General features: G+C 37.5%; 1 protein-coding gene across 3 annotated transcripts in view; it reads right to left on the bottom strand.

The window, feature by feature from the left end:
* Window positions 1–21,468, bottom strand: part of LOC111510052 (uncharacterized) — a 344,477-nt gene extending 323,009 nt beyond the window's left edge. Inside the window, exon 1 of one of the 3 annotated variants that reach the window (XM_074175514.1) lies at window positions 20,959–21,468. In XM_074175514.1, the coding sequence (XP_074031615.1) occupies window positions 20,959–20,996 (38 nt within the window). In that variant the 5' untranslated portion in view covers window positions 20,997–21,468. The remainder of the gene's footprint in view (window positions 1–20,958) is intronic. The other 2 variants (XM_074175512.1, XM_074175511.1) reach the window with 2 other exon arrangements.
* Window positions 21,469–22,057: the final 589 nt, after the last annotated feature.

Here is a 22,057-nt window from a genome sequence, read left to right as displayed (position 1 = left end):
TCCCCTAGATGGCGTTACACGAGGAAACGCGCGTTATGCGTAAAGGAGCGGTAAAGTTTGTGTTGAAACCATTTTTAAATTAGCCATCGCCCCCCTAAACCGCTTCAACGCCCCCCAATCTTCCCTGTGCCCTTTACTGCCCCTATATAGGCCTCCAGCGCCTTTACTGCCCTCATATAGGCGTTATCGCCCACTTGGTGAAATGTTATGTGAAACAACAACCCCACTGAAAATTACCGTGATGTACCAAATGACGTCATCGAATGATGTCCATGACTTGCATGAACAAGGACTGAAACCACGTAAAGACTTGGTATATAAGTGTTTCGAAAACGTAAAAAGGTCACGCATCCACCCATTAACCTACGAAAACAAAGACCCTTCTGTCTCCGAAAAGACGCAATCTCTCCCATTGAATTATTAATCGATCCATCGCCGAAGCGAGGCGACATCAAAGCAGGCCAGTTCTAAAAATTGTCCCTTCTATTCCAGGAGACTTGATGGACCGAGAGAAACAGAGGAAGCCATAAATCCGTGAGCAGCGCATTCTTGTTATGTAAACACTTTTTCGATGGTTAGATTGTCGAGAATGTAGGTAGATGATTAATAATGAGGCCGTTTTTTGCGGTTTTCAGTGGAGGCGTCACGCCGTCTGCCAATGGAAACTATCTCCTTCTCTTTCCAGTTCGAGCGACGAGGTTCACCGACCCAGCTGCGCTCTTGTTGTTTCAGGCGATTACATAGTCGCGGAAAATTGGTCAAACGATAACGGTGAAGATACGAAACGTGTTATTTATAGACTCCCTTGTTTTCATAGGATTTCCACAAACATTTTCCTGAACACGCAGGAACGTGTAATATATGACTTTCTTCCATTGTGGCACTCATCGCACGGAGTAACTCATAAGTAATTTGAATCAGATCTTATCGGTAGAAAACAAGTTGTTCAAACGTCAACTTCATTATCAACTGCAGCTAGTATACATGACGTCAGGGGAGTATCTCTATCCCTCATAAAATCATATTTGTCGAATAGATATCAAGCAATCAAAAATAATTGCATTTCGAATTTAAAACTCGTTAAACATGGTGTTCCCCAAGGATCAGTATCGGGACCACTTCTATTCATAATTTACGTGAATGACATTAGTAACTTCATGCATCCATGTGAATCTGTTTTATTTGCCGGTAACACTAAGTTTATTTACTCTGACTGAAATTCTATTGAACTATCTAGAATATTAAAGGAAGTCGACAAGAAGGCAGAAAGTTGGTTCGTGACAAATCGAGTCAAACTGAATACAGACAAAACGCAACAGTTACAGGTACAACAAGCTCTGCCGCTACATAAAGCGCAAACAGTGTTAAATTACTTGGGTTAGTTGTCGATAGTACTCTCACTTGGACCTGTCATATTGACCAATTGAGTAAAAAATTATCTAGAACTCTTTTTTTCCTTGCGTCAGTTGAGAAATATAATTAGTTTCGATACACTGAAAATAACATATTTCTCCCTCTTCCATTCTCACATTAGCTATGGTGTTATACTATGGGGCAACTCAACTGGGACTGTGAAAATTTTTAAATTGCAGAAAAAAACTGTCAGAATAATTACTTATTCTGGTTATAGGGATCATTGTCTACCTCTGTTTTTGAAATTGAGAATAATGCCATTACCCACATTACTTTTGTACAACGTTCCCACAGAAATTCATAAAAAATCAACTTCATTAATCAAGCAATCAGACCTTATGACTATGATACCAGACATTGTAACAAATTTCGGACAAACCGCTATCGTTTGAGTAAATCACAAAAGAACACACTGAATTTCAACCTCTACAACTATCTTCCCGATAGTTTCAAAATTCTTAGTATATCCAAATTCAAAAAAACAATAAAAAATTATCTTTTGAGTTTTTGCTTCTATTCTGTCGAACAATACGTGAATCAGTTTAAATGTTTATAATGTCAACATACATACTCAATTTTGTTCTTACATTTTTGTATTTGTGTTTCTCGTTTGTTTTTATAATATTTTGATTGTTAACAAATTACTTTCATGCTATTTTTTGACTTGCTCCAAACATTTCATTATGTAACGTGGTGAAATAAATTATCTTATCTTATCTACACAGTGGAGTCCCTCAGGGGTCTATTCTTGGTCCCATCATCTTTCTTCGGTATATAACTGATCTGGCACCGTTGAATATTCACGTTATTTGCAGATGACACTACTATACTGTGGCACAGTAATGATACCTCAGATCTCCACAAAATCATACTTTCAAATATTGAGAGTATGAAGGGCTGATGCGGTGATTACCTTACCGGGCCAGTATTGATAATATTTCAATATCTCTCAATGAAAGAGCATTTACTAAAAGAAAGCCAAACAGAAATTCTATCGATGTTGACCTCTACAATATTCAGTTTCATTGTCCATTTTATAGTCATAACTCTATATGTATATCGTTTGTGAACTTGCAATATAGACTTATCTATTGTATTGTTTGAAACATCTAAAAGATCAATAAAATAATTTAATTATCTTATCATAATTTGAGCCTATTAAGCCTATTGATATATGTCTAACACTACGTTGAAAAAAAACTTTTCGCTAAGCAGCTGCCTATAAGTACGAGTTGGAGATTAACGAGGTCTTCCCTTTCTAGCACCATTCACATAGCGGTCTATACAATGAGTATAGAATGGATCGCCAACGTCAACCAAATGGCTATCGTCCCTCCATTTACGTTTTCACGCCACACCCGTGCTGGGAATCGCACGTTAAAAAGTAAGCCCTCGTTAATCCTTAGCTCGCACAAGTTTTGGCTAATGAGTGACTGAGTTGTCGTCCGTAAGGGGGCGACAGGGGTCCACATACAATACAGTCATTCATCAACCCAATCTACATTAGATTCAAGTCACGAATACAGAAAGTTCAAACCGAAGTTTCTCAGACTATCACATTGCAACTTCACATGTTCGAGGTCGATTTACACCATTCTATACACAGTCACTTTGTGCCGTCCCCTACTTTGTTGTCATTGTGAATCATCTGAACTGGGTTAAACGAGACTGTGGGATGACTCGGTGAAATGTTAATTCGAGAAGAAATTGTACACACAAAGTTACATAAATATACCTCAGGCTGTTTCCTATTCAATTGCTCGGCGGTAAATATATGCATAACAGAGCTTTGGCGCAATTCAAGTTGCAGTCCAAATAAGAAATGTCTTTGGTTAACTGTAGCCCGAGGCAAAGACGTAGATGTTTCTAAGTTATTAATTTCTTGCATAATTTGCGGTCTAATGTAACACTGAAAGTGTCGAATGGACGATATAAATTGATATTGAATTCCTTGCAAGACTTCAAAGATCTGGCACACAGCCAAATCGCGCGAAAAGAACGCGCGAACCCGCGCGAAAAATCAGCACTAATGACATGGCAGAAATGAGAGCTTCAGTTTTAGTCAAGAAGAGTATTTCGATCACGCCACTGAAGATGAGTGCCACAGTTGCAGTTGAAACGTTTAGAGATTGTGACCAAAGAAGACCACAGCAAAACCTGGAAACCAACCAAGACACTTCAAAATGACTACTGTCATCTAACATAGTACTCGTATTCATCAAATTTTTCTTCTCCAAAGAATTCCAACCTTGATGATCGTTTCCAATATTCCCAATGATTAGAAAGAACAAAAATTCAGACTGGTAGCCCATGGTCACATGGACCTTGTAGCACCAAACGTTTCGACAGCTTGACAGCGAAAACGAAGATTATATCTCTAAGTCTCTGACAAAGTCAGTTGTTGTTGAGATTTCTGGTGCAAACATTGTTTTAGTGTTGCATTGTTTTGGTTGCAAGGCCATGGAATGAAGATCGATATATGTGGATGCTGGAATTAAAAGTGGTGAAGTGGGAATGGGCATTATTATCTGAGTGTATGAATATGAAGGGGATGAGGGTGAGGGGAACTTGAACTCCCCAAAAGCCTTTGCAAGACATGCCACCGTGGAACAAGCCTACCCAAGCTGAGGTGTAAGGAATCGTGCCGACAGCTGAATGGCCGCAGGGTGATATGCGGTCACGAACGATACCCTTGGGGAACTGGGCGAAACCTCATTGTACCTAATCAGCCTACCTCTGGTAATGCTGGGCTCAGCCAGAGGTGAGCAACTCTTCCCTTGCTACTCGTGGGAACACACATGAATGAAACAAACACAAAAACAGAAACAACAAAAACCAATCCCGAGGCTGCACAGAAGTGCTCACCTCAATCTAAGGCGGTGGCTGAAGATGAACAGAAATGTCCACCCCAATCTACCGCTTGGAATGGGGCAGATCACCTCGTGATATAATACAAAGGCCAAGGCGTGAGCGCATTTGCGGCGCCGAGGCCAAAAGGAGAAAGACAGCGAAGGAGGCAGAAGTGGCAGTGCACCCTCCTCCTCCCCCACTCCACCTCCAACAGCAAGGGCACTTCCGGCGGCGGGCGCCAAGAACTCCACCTTGAATAAAGGCAAGGAGCCGGCTGCCCCTGCAAGAAAGCTCCCTCACTTGTGCACCTCCACGGAGGGAACCCCAAGAATGTTGAAGAAGCCGCGTGACGACAGTAATGTCGCTGCACCTTCCAAAACCTTCGCGGAGGCTACCGTGAGATACCTCAAGGTTGCCAAAGAGAGTGTGTGTTCGGCGAGACTTGGCCTACACCTGCCAAAATAAAGAAGATTTCTCCTAGTGACCTGTCCACCTACCTGGAAAGGACAGGATGGACGATGACGTAGGAGGGCAACTCCTCGGGAGGATGTACAATGGGTCACATGTGGCGCTGTAGGTCTATACTCACCCTCCCTACTCAACAGATACATATGAAGGGGATGAATACAGTGTTTTGACTGAGTTCAAAATTAAAAGCGATTGAAAAAGTGCTAAAAACGTGGAATCGCCAATTGAATTGCTGAGGAACAGCAGTTCAAATAGTAAAAGGATGGCGATAACAAGAAGATGACTGACGAAAGAAAAGGACATACTTGGAGGAGGAAAAACATGATAAATGCAGTGATGAGAACAGAAAGGCGTATGAGCACAAAGAACACAAAATGCGTAGGAAGAGTAAGTACCTGCTGTCCAACTGGTGCTCACACCAATCCCGCCGGAATGGTGAGCCAGAGAATTAATAAGAATGGCTGGGAGAGTGAAAAAACTGAGCGGTTGTTCCAGATTCCTTGGACCAGCAGACAATGCTACGGTGCCTCTGTCGCGAAAAGCCGTTCAGCCAATGACGGTAAGATGTTTCCAAGCGAGATTCAACCTTGGACTGAAGGAAATATGATCCTGTAGAAGGGTCAAAGCTGATGGATCGATGGGAAGAGAATTGTCCAAACTTTTTTGTTAAGTATTTCAAAGAATTTATGCACTGCTTTTGCAAAACACTGCTTTTTACAGTTTTTCTGGATCGTTGACCGCCGTTCATTCTGAATCGGGTTTCTCGACGTTTCGCCAACACGGCATCTTCACAAATACAAAGTCTCAATCTGTCTGCGAGAAAATTCTGCAATCCATTCCACCCGCTCATACGCGATCCTCCAGCAAACAGTACCATAAACCATTAGTCCAAGCATTAGAGAGATATGTGGGTCGGTGTTATGGACATGGGTTGTTATGCAACGCGGAGCATGCATTTAGAATAAACCCACGCACATCGCGATCGAGGACTCGCACGGAACTTTGAATATACCCGGATTGTTTATTGTAAAATTAAAATTCCACGGTGCTGCGATTGACAATGGTTTATTCCTTTTGAGGAGCCGATTTACGGGCTTGCGTCGCATTGCGGTATTAGGGTTATATACATCGAGTTTCACGAGGTCCGTTATGAGGATGTGAGGAGAGAAGTTCTCTACGAAATGATCGTTCTGACCGCAAGAGAAAGCAATATCTTTTCCGAATAGAGAATTCATAGAAGAACGGTTCAAGTGACGTTTATAAGGAGTATATTATTTTTTGCCTAGGTTCTTATTCTGATTTTGATCCTTGCACTAATTGATGAAATGAAATTAAAGAGATACTATTAAGAACTTTAGGAGGACCTCGTCTGTTCACCAGTAGCCGCAGCTGCTGACGAAATTTTCGGTATATTTCGTGATTTCCTCGCAACACCGGTTACACAAACACACACAAACACAAAAACACCGGTCACTGACTACCATACAGTAACCATGGTATTTTTTGGTGGGTTTTTGCCGTTGGAAAGTGCCTGGAAAGTCACCCGTTGTCGTAGAGGTTCCACTTTTCATCACACGTGATGATCCAATTCAAGTAAGGATCGTTTTGGTTGTCCAAAAGCAAAGAACACACGTCTAAAAGTGAAAATTTATGTAGATCGTTCAAATCGTGGGACATCCACTAGCTTTGTGATCCTTCCAATACGTTTTGAACCATCAAAAACCGCATGAGATGTGATGCCTGGTTCTTCCGGCTTCCTGCGCACCGATTGTGGTGCGTAGGAAGGCGTTGAACTTTTCGGGGTTTCGTAAATTGTTCAAGCGTTACATTACTAAGATATTGTTACAATATCAATACAAAAACTGCATTCTTTAGAAAAGTGTAACATTGTTTTTTTTATAAAATTAGCTGCTCAACACTGCATTTGTTTGAAGGTGGAACACAAGGACGCATTTAGCCAAGCTAAATATGAAACCCTCTAATCAAGCGGGAAATGACCAACTCCCGTCAACCGGTCAGTTTCCGCTAAAACCGATGAAGCGGAGAGAGGGAAGAGAGGAAAGGTGAAAGCACTCGAATGACCTATAAATAGTCAGATCTCTGAGGAATAAGTCCACACCAGATACTTGCAGCAATGGGCAGATATATTAGAGGAATGGGCCAACCTGTGGAGGATCAGTAAACAGATCAATAAACCCTGACAAGAGTCAGGCGGAAGAGAACATCATCTTCAACGGACAAGAGATTCCGTAGACCAACGAAGCAAGATACCTGGGAGTCAACCTAGACAAAAGATTTACGTTCAGGTCTCACGTACGGCAGAGAATAGGAATGGCGAGATCTGCCAGACAAAAACTATTATCAATAACAGGTCGAAGGAGCAACATCGGATTGAAAGTGAAGCTGCTGATGATGAAGACCGTAATATCACCGATAATCATGTATGCCTTTACTGCCTGGGGCCAGTGTGCAGCGACATACAGAGGGCAGATCCAGTCGTTTATGAACGCGTGCTTAAGAGCCGCCGTAAACGCTCCAAGATATGTACCCAATAGGTACATATTCCGGGATCTAGACCTGAACGTACACTACGTAGACGCATATATGAGACAATACTTACAGGACACGTTTGATAGAATTCGAGCGCACAACAATCCAGCGCTAAGCGATCTAATACACATTGCACTGAACAGAGATGACCCCAGATTCCGAGAGAGGGACAAACACAGGAGGCCAACGAAGCAGAACCATAGACCACCCCCGAGAGTCGCTACCAGGCGGCTCCGGTAAGTATACAAATTTCTTAACCAGATTTATAATTGATCTCATTTTCAGATTCACCGAGAAACAACACTTGCTCGCGATATAAAGACAATCGTCTCCGGTTAGTTTTTGTGGACCTCATGCAAAAATTCAGTTAGGAAAGCCATGTTAAAAGTAAACATTAGACTAGAAAGTAGAAGTACCTAAAGGCTGACTTTCGACTAAAAAAGGTCATATGTCAATCTTGCTGAAGTGCCCAATCAGTAAGTTGAGGACCGCTCCGGAGGAGTGGGATGTTCAACTCAGGGCTCTCAACCCGGCAGGGGGCTTGGCGGGGTAATGAGTCCAGTTATCACCCGAAGACGATTGTGGATACTAACAATCGAAACGTCGTGAAGTAACTTGGGTTGGAATTTTTTAATTTTATAATTTTCATTTCTTATTAATTATTTTTTTTTGCTTGTATTTTATTTCATTGTAATTTCACTTTTTTTTGCTGCATATAATTATTATTTTTCAACTAACCTTATTAATATTTTACAGATTCTTTCAGGGATTTCTAATCAATTTATATCATATTAGACAATGGAAGATCGAACTAATGAAATCCACTCCATTACATTTTTTCTCTGTGATTAGAAAACATCCTGTATAAAACTTAATCTGGCTCCAATGGCCTTTCATTGACGCAATTGAGAATACATCAGAAATCGTTTGAAAAGAAAGAACTAACAATGCCACCTTTTTAAAAAAATCACGATACTTATACAATTTCAGACTATTTTTCTATTGACCCAGAACGTACAAATGTCATCTAGAACAAGAGCCACAACACAGAAAAATATCTACAAACTGAATCCATTGACTATTTTTCAACGATTTATATTTGACAGCGGTTACCAATAACATTCAATTTCTCTGTGCGCTTGGTTTCTTCGAATCAAGTCATTATTACTTATCTTCGCTCCACTTACTGACGATAATGACAATTCGAAAAGACTGAATCATCCGACATGAATGAAAGAACTGTTTTAACAATACAACAATATACAATGTTATAAGGCCTTATGTAACAACCTACGACTTACGAGAACAAGCTAAAATACTAACTCATGATTTTAATTTACTGCGGTTCTGTTACATCACGTATTGACATTAGGCCGCCCACTGACCAGTGACGGACACCGAAAAGTTTTAAAGGGAGTAGAAATGAAAAAAACATTACCTCATACAATTAACAGTTTGAATAGATAGATAGATAGACATAAACTTTATTGTCCAAGGAAATACAATCTTATTGACAAAGCTTGTTAAAAAATTTGGTATAAATAGCACTTTAAAGAATAAAAGAAAAGAATCAATTCAAAAACACAAATACACAATTTGAGCAAAACTAAGTTTACATATCTAATAGATAAAATATAACAATAGAAAATTAAATTTAACAAAGTTTGTAGACAAAATAGTACGTATAGTCTCTTTCAAAAGATGTAAATTACAAATATACACAATTTGAACCGAAGTTTACATGTCATGGCTATGAAATAAGATATATCTCAGTATAAAATATAATTTGAAGTATAGGTGTCAATATAAACAAAAAAAACACCTATATTATGTAATATTCATCAAGATTGTAGTACGCTTTAGTTGCAAGGGCATCTTTAACAAGATTTCTGAACTTTTCTTAGCTTTTTTCCTTCCTAATTTCGTAGGGAATGTGATTATACAGTTTTTTACTTTCATAAATTAAGGAATACTTTGTCTGGCTTGATTTTGGAACAGAAAGATGTATTTTATTTTCAGTTACTTGCCGGGTTATGTAATTTGTATGTTTCGGAGTTCCAACCATATTATGTTTTTTGTAAATCAAGCAAACAGTTTCAAGTATGAAAATACAAGTAACAGTGGGAAGTTTTCTTCTCAAAAATAATGGGCTGCACTCCCACCTTGCATAAGTATCTAACTGCTCGCTTTTGCAAAACAAACAATTGAATAAAAAAGTTGTTGACTGCAAAAGTTGTTCAAAGCTAAAATATGTTGATCAAATTTTAATTTGTTATCGATGAAGATTCCCAGGAATTTGGATTGGTTTTTATTCTCAAGAATTTGTCCATTCAAGTATAAATTGTTAATATTACAGCTGAAGGTGAGTAGTTTGTTTCGATTATCCCAAGTCTCTTATCTTATGTTTGCAATTCTTTGTGAATGTTATTAATATAGATAATGAACTCAGTAGAACAGGAATCAATGAAACTGAATTTTTTGGTTTGAAAAAAGTATTTTCCTGAATTTACAGAACAAAACTAGGGAACTGAGCACTGCGTTTCACCGCTCTGATTTCATAAACTTCACAGTCATTTTTGATAGATAATATCTCCAAACAGAACCAAAAAAACCGTCTCTCGACGTGAGTTTGCTAACCAAGTTAATCAACTCCTGATGATGCTAACTTGGTTGGTCGAGAGACAGTATTGTTGTTCTGGTGTGGCAAAAATATTTTCATTAGGACGATATTCATTCCAGAATATTATTTGTTTGAAATATATAACCCCTTTGAAATATATCGGTAAGCGCCACTGGTGAAACGGCTTTTTATACCTTTCCTTAACCAGCGTTGATACAAATTATGGCATAAACATAAACATCTGACATATTCACGCCACCTACAGTTTAAATATATTTATTCCACTCTCCCAAGAATAAGTCATGAAATTAATAAAACAATTTATCGCGTCTCAATTATGTATAATACTCGGATATATGAAATCAACATACAGCTGACGATACGACTGTTTTGTATAGCGACTCTTCATGGAGCTAACTAAAAGCTTCTGCGGAAATAGATTTTATTGAGATTGAAAAATGGTTCTGTGACAATAAACTCACTATCAACTTCGAAAAAACCAAATATTTACCATTTACATCATATTGCAGTACATTACCCAACATGGGATACTTAAATATAGGAAATAATAATCAAGTACCTGAAGGCGAGTCAATAAAATATCTAGGTATCTATATAGATAGGCATTTTCGATGGCACCTACAGATGAAAGAAATAATCAGAAAGTTGAGAGGTACATTTTTTAAGTTCATTCGCCTAAAAAACTTTCTTGACATTCAGCATTTGAAAACATTGTACTTTGCACTCGTACAATCACAACTATGCTATGGTATAATACCTAGGAGGATACCTCGGGTACAGATCGGTCTAAAATGACAAAAGAATTATTTAATTTATTATACATTTTTTTAATCAACGCTAAAACGTTATTTCGGAATCAAACTGTTTACCCGTTTGTCCTGCTGAAATAAAATGTCCCCATTTTTTGTACTTCATTTAATGTTAAATACACAAAATTATTTTTGTTTCCTTGATTAGTTGAACGTTCAATAATTTTCCTATACCCAGCAGCATATTATTAAAAATTTAATAAAATTTTGGTCATTCCTTAGTGCGACTCTGTACAAGCAGCCTTGTCTGGGAGACCACTTGCATCATGCATGATAATTTTTTGGAGTACTCCGTTGCTTGGATGGACAGATATTTGTGGCTGTAAAACTGTATAGAAGTTGCCTAGCCTACATCATTTTCATCATTTTTATGCACCTAGAGAAACTATCATTCCGCACTATCGTGTCTAACAAGGTTTTGTTATGTTTGTTTTGGAGCGGAGATTAAAATCTCCAGGTTTACAGATACCTACTGCATGTACCTACTTCAAACTGAACTTGTCATCCTGTCGTCTGCCTCTTTATACGGTCCGAACGTCTCAACTCAGGTATTTCAGGTACTTTAGGTGAATTTGCCAGTATTTGTACTGCATCAGGTACTATTCTTTGTGTTAGATCTTCTCTAGGAATGTGTAGGGTTTTATTTAATATGTTTGTTTTGTAAGGCGTGTGTTGCGAGGTTTCATTTATATACTATTGGATTTATGTATGCTTTTTTGTGGTCATTGTACCTTTGGATTAGTTTTTTCTTGGTTTGGTCGATATAGAATTCGTTGCAGTCCGAGCATTGTATACTGTATATCTCGTTTTGGTCTTTGTCTTCTTCTTTTCCATAGTTGTTTATTTTTTGTGTTATCTTCGTGTTCGGCTTGTACGTGATGTTGATGTTCAGTGGTTTTTGGTTTTAGTTTTTTGGTTTGGTGTCCTTCGTACGTAATCTCCATCATCTTCAAATGTCAAAGAGGTTAGGTTAGGTTAGGTTAGGCAGCGCCATCTGCCCGCGAATAGATCGAGCAATAATGTCGATAATTCTGTCAAATACAGATCCCGAACTTGATAGTTACAAACAAACTGACAAACAAACATACATACAGGTGAAGCTGATATAAAGCGTGTAAAAACAAAACTTTTCCACGCCATTACTAGCAACACTTCGAACAGTACGAAGTGTGCCACATCGACTTAAAGAAACACCATCAGCAACTCTAAACGGGCCCATAAAAACGCCAAACGAATCGATTTCCAACGGTTTCAAATGATCGATGAGAACGAAAGTAAACGTCTCCCGAAGGCGTTCTTCGAACTCAGTGATCCACATCCACAAATTGAATTGCCAACCTGTCACAACAGACTGAAAAATTACACGCTAAAAGGAGACCTTTCTCGTGTTTTACCCACCTGCACACGGTAATACCTAATTAGAAAAACTCTCGTCAGCCTATAAATAACGCGAATTGACAAGCATGTGTAACGTTAGATACGAGTCGATTTGTTAAAACGTATTCGAATTATTCATTTTCGAAGGTCGATATATTCTGCTATTTATAATGAGTTTCGTTTATTTTTGTTGTCAGGTGAAGGTGTTCCACCTTCAAATGCCAAGATCGTTTCTCCTGTTTTTCCTGGTCAAGTGATGGATGTTGCGACAATCCCCATTAAATGTTTGCAACATTACGCGTAATTTACACTTGCTTAATGTACTAGAAATGATCCCGAGTCGACGATATTAACGGGTATTTCATCATGAGGCAACTAGAAGTTTTTTAAGATTTCATCCATAAACCACAGGGAAATAAAATATAGCTCAAGATTATAAAAGAGCCAAAAATGTTTCGGAAAGAGGAATATCAGAAATTCATTGGAGTACAGAAGAACATAAAGCAGAAAAAGTTACGATAGTAGTAAATTCCTAATGAAAATGAAAAGGATAATGTATGGGGAGGTGACGTTATGAAGATGGCATTAAAGAATTACTGGAACAATATATCAGACCACAGAAGAGCCCAACAAGAAATATAATTAAGGGAAAAATAGTAAATGAACTCAGATGAACTAAAAAAGAAGTCACAGAAAAAATTTAAAGAGGAAAAGTCCCAGAAGATAAAATCACTGGAGACATGACGAGATTGTTACCAGAAACGGCCAGAAAACAAATGCTTGGCTTTCATGGAAGAACTAAACATTGAAGAACGCAGAAATGTTATATTTCAGCTAGACGGTGCCTCCATTCACAATGTGATTGCTGTGCAGCAATATCTTGATGAAAAATTTCAAGGAAGATGGATTGGAAGGAACAGCCCTTTATTTGTTGGCCCCCTCGATCACCAGACCTGACTCCATTAGATTTTTCTGTGGAGATATTTGAAAGAAAGTGTTTATAGAAGACCACGAAATTTGAACGAATTGAAGGAGAGGATAAGGCAAAAGTGTGGTGAAATAACATCAGGCCAGTTGAGGAAGTCCCGCCAGAATTTTAAACGACGCGACGTTATGAAAAATGTATACAGCTTGAAGGAGGATATATTGAAAACTCCAGTATCTGAAAAAACTGTTCCATTTATCACTTGATTCATTTCTGTTGTTGGTAATTTTTCTAAAATTGAAAACACGTTTTGATTTGTTGATTTTAATTGAACTAGAGACAACTCCACGAAACGATTACAACCTATGTAACTTTGCAGCTGAGTATTCGAAGTATTATTTCATTGAATGGTTACTTAATTTTTTCTGTAAAATTCATAGACTTTCATACAGGGTCAGTCAAAAAAATCATGCATTTAGAAATTTTTCGTCATATAACTGACAACCTGTATGAGATATTGGCCTGAAACTTGGAATCTAGATGTTCGAAATCGAATTAGGTATCCACTTTTTCAAACTCGGTATCAAGCGTTCATTTGTAAGAAACAGTAAACATTTGATACTATTATATCTTGACACCTAAAGGAATGGAAGTTCAAGTTTTCAATAAAGTGGTTACATCAATAATCGGACATGAAACAGAAACTTTGACATAAACACTGGGACATAGGAAAAAATGAGATTTATAACAATCACAGAAACAAACTCGATGGAGGAAGATACAGAAAAATACCAACTATCCTGGTTTTGAACACGAAAAAAAAAGACGAGACAACGAAAAAAAAGACGAGACAATAGTTGGTCGGGTTGGGTTAAATGAAAATCAGAAAAAGGAGACCCAAAGAAACATGGTGAGAAGACGTTAGACTTGCTGTGGTAAAAAGAGCAGTGAAAAGGAAGAAATCGTATAGTAACAAGCTATAAAGAATGAATAGAAAGGAAATGACTGTAGGAAAGTGCTGCCTCCGAATATGTGACTGTTTGGAGTACATTATGGTCTGGCGGTGTTTTTTGGGACATAATTTTTCTAAAGTAACTGTAGAAGAACCGTAACGGTCAATTCAGAGCGCTACGGCCGTATGCTACCAGAATTTTTTTGGCCTACATTTGAAAATTATGAACTGGATGGTATGTAGTTTCAACAGGACGGTCCACCGAGCCACAAAACACATCAGATTTTAGCCTAATTGCATGAGAGGTTTCCACAGCGCGTAATCTCACTTTTTGACGACGTCAATTGGCCAATAAATGTATAAACTACATAATCTGGTCAAATAAACTACTACATCACGATCATGTGACTAGACGCCGTTGGACTTTTCTTTGTGGGGCTACGTTGAAGACCGTGTCTACACGAATAATTCCCTAAAGTCGGAGCATTTGAAAACCAAAATTCGTCAAGTTATCGCCGTAATATTTCCCGAACTGTGCCACAAACTGCAACCAATCTAGAGGCGGTCATTTAAATGACAGTGTATATCGTACATACTAACAAGGTCTAAGCATCAATTATTTTTTAAATCAAAAATGGATAACCCCATACCATTGATACTCCAGATGACATAGTTATCTTGCAGACCAGCAAATTTGTGAACACACTGTGCGATAGAGCTCAGGATGGGCTCAAATTAATAGAAACATGGTGTAAGGAACACTCACTGTCGATCAATCCCAAGAAGACTGAGATGGTCCTTTTCACCAGGAAAAGAAGTTTATCGGACTTAAAACCTCCCGAAATCTTCAAAAGCAAACTAAACTTCTCTGAAGAGGTATTATACCTTGGTACTATCCTCGACAGGAAGCTAACATGGAACTCTTACCTACAAAGTAGAAAAAAAAGAGCATATGTGGCTTATGAGCACTGCATGGGGACCGAAAGTTCTACAAGCAACGGCCATCCAAAAAGTACATCAAATACAGCGACTGGCTTGTTTAAACATCACAGGAGCCATGAGAACAACACCAACCGCGGCAATGGAATTAATCACGGGTCTGACCCCTCTAGACCTGTACGTTAAGGAGGTTGCGTTAATGGTCATGGTACGATCGCGCACGGCTGGTGTAAACCTCAAAATAGGAATGGGTCAATTGAGACTGGGTCTATGGCGAGAAGCGCTACTGCGCAACCTCTGCTGCAGGCAACCCGGTTTGTGTTTAATAAACCCTACAGAATACAAATAAAACAGAACACTGAATCAGATGCTACAATAGCAACACGCATATATACAGACGGCTCAGAAACCAAAGAAGGCTCAGGATGTGGAATGTACTCCAGATCATTAACCCTAAGTATTAGGTGGGGAATGGGAAAAAATACCAGCGTGGTCCAAACAGAACTGGCTGGTATCTCAATCGCCACAAAAGAAATAACCAGGAAAGGAATTTCTGGCAAAAACATAACAATCTGCACTGACAGCAGACAAGCCCTATTAGCATTGAACAGACAACGTGTTACCTCAGGGCTAGTGTACCTACTAGAGTTCCAAGAAGATTTAACCAAAGCCTTGGTAGATAATAACATTATCCTGAGGTGGGCTAAAGGGCACGACAGGAGTAAAAGTAATCGCATTGCCGACCCTTTAGCCAAGGAAACGGCTGGACTAAGAATTTTAGGCGCTGAAGAAATATCTGGCGATGACCAGGAAAAATCTACGCTTAACAGTAGGACTTCTGACTGGCCACTGTCAACTGAGGAAACGCCTCCATAATATGGGTCCAGTGCTCACACCTCTATGCAGGATGTGTGAACAGGAAGATGAGTCTGTCAGGCATGTCGTCAATAATAGAGTGTATGTTCATCGAGTCTTGGCCTACACCTGCCGATATAAAGGAGATGTCTCCCAGTGATCTGTCCACCTTCTTGGAAAGGACAGGATGGACGATGACCTAGGAGGACAACTCCTCGGAAGGATGTACAATGGGTCACATATGGCCTAAGTGGTGTGGGCTTACTCTCACCCTCCCTACTCCACAGATACAGATACTATCCATACTCAAACATTTCGAGTCAATTTTGGGAAAAAATTCTCCTGTGCTACAATAATTTCAATTATTTCTTCATTCAATATTTCCTTCGCCTCACTGTAACACGTCTGTCTGTGTTTCGTGAAACCTACCCTTCGTCAAATCTACGCCCACTAAGTCATCTGATGCGCACTTTTCCACTTCTTTGCAAACGTCAACATAGTTCCCATTAAATGAACCCTGGAAAGCTGAATGTTCAATATATCCGGTTACGATATCGCATTCCTGAAATCACGCGAATCTGATATTCAATACACTGTTGGTGTTTTTCATTTTATGATTCAGTTGACGGCTTTCGGTTAGAGTTACTCGATCGGAAGAAAACTGAATCGAAAGTAGGAGAAAAAGCGGCTAGAGACAGCATACGCTTTTGGCTGATGAACTATTTCCCTTCCTCCGCCCTACTTTGGTTAAAACAATAACAAGAGTAATAGAAAAAATATAGTGTGCAACACGTTGCTGATCAAAGTGCACCAAAAATTCAAACCAGTCCAAGAGGCGAAAGACGACAAGGTTGTTAAAGAAATATCTCGCTTCTGGCTACACTTTACAAGAAAAAACAGGTCTTCTCGCATGAATGAAGACCGGCGTGAGCGAGGCAGGTCGTGTTTATGTGGATCATCGTAATAGAGAGAAACAATTGAATTGCACCGAGCTACCGGTCGACCGACAGGCTGGCTCTCCTTATTTGGACACCCCATATAAACCTGTATGTGCGTATTTACGTACACCCGATCAATGGTTGATGATGATTCGAATCTTCGTAGTCATGAAGCTATCTCAATTCTTTGGAACTTTGATTGCCCCAATATTATTGCCAAAATATTGAGTCGTCAGGTTGTTTGAAAAGTTTTGTCCGTTTCAATGTCGTGTTTTTGTAGCTCCATATACTGATATTTACTGGTATATACTGATCGATAGAGAATTTTCAACTCTTTTCCAAATTTTAATTTTTGACTCTTTTCATCTCATTACTATACAGGGTGTAACTGAATAAGTTTAAGGTGATTCCTCATCGAAAAAAAGATAGGATCTTTCATAAAAAGAAACTTCATTGAAGCATCCCTTGTTAAGATACAGCCCCTTAAAGGGGGTACATAAAATTTGTATAACAATTTTTTTTCACAAGCACTTTTTGGCAATTTTTGGGAAAGAAAGTTTTTGGCTTTCTACTACTACTACTACTACTAAAAAAATGAAAAAGGAAAAAAGAAAGGAAGTAATCAATTTGAAAATAAATAACTCTATACATGGATGTGTAGATCATGCAAAGAAGCAACTTGCAGACACAAACTGGAAGAAAGCCCTCCTGAAACGGATACTTTCATATAAGCATTGAATTACACAAAAGAAAAATATTCTTTCGAAACAAATACTTTTACATGAACACTAAATTATACAGAAGATACTTTTCTCTACTCAGTTTGTATTCAAACATTCGTTATGGAATGAAATTCAGATATCATTCACAGGGTTCTACTTTAAATGAATGCTAATAAATTGCACTTACATGGAACACTGTCATCCTCACCAGTGATTTTTTTTGTGTCAAGATGGAGTAGTAGAAAGCCAAAAACTTTCTTTCCCAAAAATTAATCACTCCTTAAAAGATAACCCTTTCGATTTGTTAATAATATTTTCAATTTTTTAATTTTCATCGTGTATTAATATTTCATATTTTTTTTCATTGTTGCTTGTATGTAGTTTCTTTGTAATTTCAGTTTTTTTTCAATTAAACTGTTATTTTTCGGTTAATCTTTTCAATTTCTTTCAGGGATTTCAAATCAATTTACTTATATTATATAAGACAATGGAAATCCGAGCTGATGAAATACACCACGAAACATTGTCAACCACCTTCAAACATAAAAATATACATCCATCCTCACAAACTAGATATAGATATATATCAGGTCATAATCGTATATGGTAAATTCGATTTTTAATTCTTGGTGCAGGAATTTGCTAGGTATACAACCCCAATAACACGTTTTGCATTCCCTGATTCATTTTTTATTTTTGAGAAAAAAGTTATTGAAAAATAATTAGAGCTTTCAAAACCTCATTCACAATAAAAAAGCAAATGAGTAAACCAATCCTGGAATTTAATCAAATTTGACTTTCGAAATTTGATTTTAAAATACGTGATTACGCCTGAGTTTCGGAAAGCTAACTAAATATAAAACGAATAGACCACAGATGAAAACTGTATTACCAAGAAATGGTCTAGTATGTAATAATATTGAGGTTAACTTTCTGCAATAGCAGTCTTAACAAGTTCTGTGAACATGTGGGTAGAAACAAACGCCTTAGGTAAATGAAATTCAATTAGAGCCAAACACATTTACATTACTAGTTACTACTCCAGTAATAATTCACAGTCGAAATCCTAAAGTTCAAAAATTAAAGAGAAAATTTTTAAAATACGAGAAAATATTCGTTTATGGATTTGCAAGTAAAATTGCCCAATCGATATGCAAAGCTTCCTCTTCCATATTCTCTGATTCACTATCAATGTCGTCATTCAAATCAATAATTTATTTCCACCATTAATATGGAAGTGTCCAATCTCCATATAGTCTTTTTCAACTAAAATTACTTTTTTAATCCTTTTCTGCCAGTCTTCTTTATGCAATTCTAAAGACTTTTGTCACAGTAATAGTCGTATACTGTTTTTTTTTAATGATTTTATGAGATGAACATCTAAATATTTTGATAATCCTGTATCACCTCGCGTCTTGCGTTTATAAAGTTTGTTTTTGACTATTTTACATACAGTTGAGAAAGGAATTTCGGTCAAATCTGATGTTGCATGTAATAGTTTCTTTCCCTCGAAACCAAACTTGAGATGTAGATTCTTATACACACTGAAACGTACTCTTTGTGTTTCAATATTCAAATGCATCCGAAACTTATTCACTGGTATCTCTTTTTCGCATTGTTCACCAACGCTATTGGTATCACTACACTGGAAAAAGTATGCGTTGTTATCACACTAGTTATTACTATTAGTGATTATCCAAGGACGCCACATTTAAAACAGATAACAAAAATTTCAAGTAATTATAACTGCACCAATATCGAATTTCAACACTCAAATCGCATCAGTTTTTGAACTGAACACGACGGCGATAACTATCCCCGCAATACCGATTTCTATTCGTCACCATAATATGACTTCAAATTTAATTTTATGACTCTTCACCTAATCATAAAACTCGGTTAGTAAAAATTATGCAATACGAACCGCCAAGTCTACACTCCACGTTGACTAGTTCGCTACCGGTTCATTTTTATGTGTTGGTTTTTTGGCCTTTGAGAGTGCCGTCAACTTTAAGAGTTCACAATATCGTTTACTTCGACTATACCTATGTATATTCCGTTGACTTAGTGTTGAGTTTTTCCTGAAATGTATGAAAGCCATCGGTGTTCTCTTCAAATGAAAAATCATCGGCAAAAGTAACAGTATTACTTAACAGCATAGGTAGGCACAAAATTTTTAACGCACACACAAAATTGCATTTTTTCATGACATTTTCTGAAGAATTTATTCAATATTTTGCGATTAAATATGTATAAATCAATAGTTCAAAGGTGGTTCTAAGTTTCTGCCCTTAAACCAACTTCCTCAAGGTAGGTATGTCACATGAAAACATGTCTTATATTTTTATCTACTGTATTAAAGTCACATATTTTTTCTTGCACATAGCCGGCCCATACTCAGGCCTATATTCAATTCATTAATTGATTTTTCGAACCTCATTGACTTTCTGACTAAACATTCATCTCAATGTTTAAACAGCATTTAAATTTTCATAAAACATATATTTAACAAGTAAAAAGACCTAAATATCATTAATAGGTATTGATAGATATGAGGTCCAATAAAATAAAAATTACCAATTTTAGTTGAGCAAAATATATAATTACTCATAATTAGGGGTCCATTCTATAGTTTTCTAATATTTTTCATTTATTAAAGGTAGTAGAAACAATAAATGAATAAAATAAAAATTACCAATTTTAGCATCATATATATCCAGGGCTATACATAAATATTAGAGACGAAGGCTATGACATTGAATTATGACAGTTTCTTTTATAAGGATTATATATGATTACTATTATAATATTCGTTAATATGGCAAAAATAATGTACCTATACAACTTCTACATTTTGTACAGATTTTAGTGAAATTTCCAATTATCATTTTCGAGTGACAACTAGTGAAAAGTCGAAATTAAATCGTCACTGCTTTCAAAAACCAAAAGATTATTCTATGAGATGAGCACTGTAATATAATGTTCGGTCGCAAATGGGTAAAGGTTAAGTTGATTCACTGGACAAAATGAAATAAAATTTTACTCTTGAATTCCAAATTGTAAAATTTTGTTTTCATTATCAAGTAATCTGGAACATGTGGTATCAATTTGAATATTATCCTGTGGCAGTACTGCCAATACTAGTCCAGGTTATTGAAGAAAGTGCACAAATTCCCAGATTGACATCCAGGGTGAAGTTAGGTTAGGAAACCGGTCGATACCCAGCAACAGCGATCAGCTGGCAGGACAAAATGGGGGTAGGGAAGTGACAGAACACGGATCAATAACAAACCCGAAAAGACAACCTTGCAATTCTCGAATGTGACACGAGTATCACACAAAATAAGTAGGCCGGTAATCCCTGCAACCTTTCAGTCATTTGTTGCATAGCTCAAGAAAATCTACGTAGCGTCACACCGAAAAAACCGTCTATTTTTAACCGTAAATACATGCCGCTGTGGAATATTCAGCAACCAACAAGGCCGAAACTATATTTAACTGAAAATTTATCGTATTCACCTTTTTGGCTTCCAACGGCGTTTGAGAACACCCAGCATTTCGAAAACTACGAGCAGAAACGCAATTCGGAAAACTATTTCTCCCAGCGGCCCGTTTATACTTCCAATTCCATAACTCCGCGACGAATTCACCCACTGAACTATATCGACTTACATCGTCACCAAATCCCGAATTTCATGCGGTTTCGTAAAAAAATGCACTCACGGAAACTTGACTGAACTCACGACGCTACCAAGAGTGACAATCGACACACACGAACTTCCAAATCAAGATGCTGAAGCTCAAAATAAACAACCCGACCAGCCGACTGAGTCTTGCTCCAGTGGACACGTGACCGTTATTCGAGTTCTCCATTGGCTTTCGCCGCGGTGGTGGATGCAATGTGCCGTGCATCTGCGGCGTTGCCGGGTCCAATTTTTCACCGAGAGTTTGCAACTTTGATTTTTAATGGAAATTGATTTGATTAGTTGATATTGGCAAAGGAACTTGAATGAGTATATTTTAAGTAATATTTCCTACAATAATATAAGGATCGATTCACTTGTAATGTACAGTTGGCACGTTTCATCAACAAAATACTCTACAAAACAAATACTTTTATAAAGAATAAATTTTCTTTTACAAGTGAAAAAGAATAAACAAAACAGCAGCAATTTTTGTGTAATTCTGATAGCATACAGCTTGCATATGTTCAATAGTGATGTTATTTCATACTTAAATGAATAAATCGTTAAGAAAGATTGGATATTTGCGTCAGAAAATCTCACATGTGAACTACATATATTCACATACAATTACAGTAAAATTCAGGTTTTTCTTCATGAATGTGAAGAATGTATAGATCATAAGATTATATTTATGCCACACAACAGATAATCAACATATAATATCACACCAATAAATCTTAACCTCAAATTGGGAATGCCTCACTGAAATTCTAATAAATTTGTAATAAAAAACAACAGAAATGATTTGTTTTCGTTGTCATTACAGTTGAACCCATATTCAATAACGTTAAAAATAACTAATGAGTAATGTCAAAATTAAAAGGAAATTAAACAACTTCATTGAATCAAACACTTTTACTGAATCAGCGAAA

The sequence above is a fragment of the Leptinotarsa decemlineata genome, unplaced genomic scaffold (assembly GCF_025532065.1).
Source record: "Leptinotarsa decemlineata unplaced genomic scaffold, Ldec_3_MD MMD2_tig00001064_RagTag_RagTag, whole genome shotgun sequence".
NCBI lineage: Eukaryota > Metazoa > Arthropoda > Insecta > Coleoptera > Chrysomelidae > Leptinotarsa > Leptinotarsa decemlineata.
Note: the sequence above shows the minus strand (reverse complement) of the source record. Positions and strands in the feature narration are given on the sequence as shown.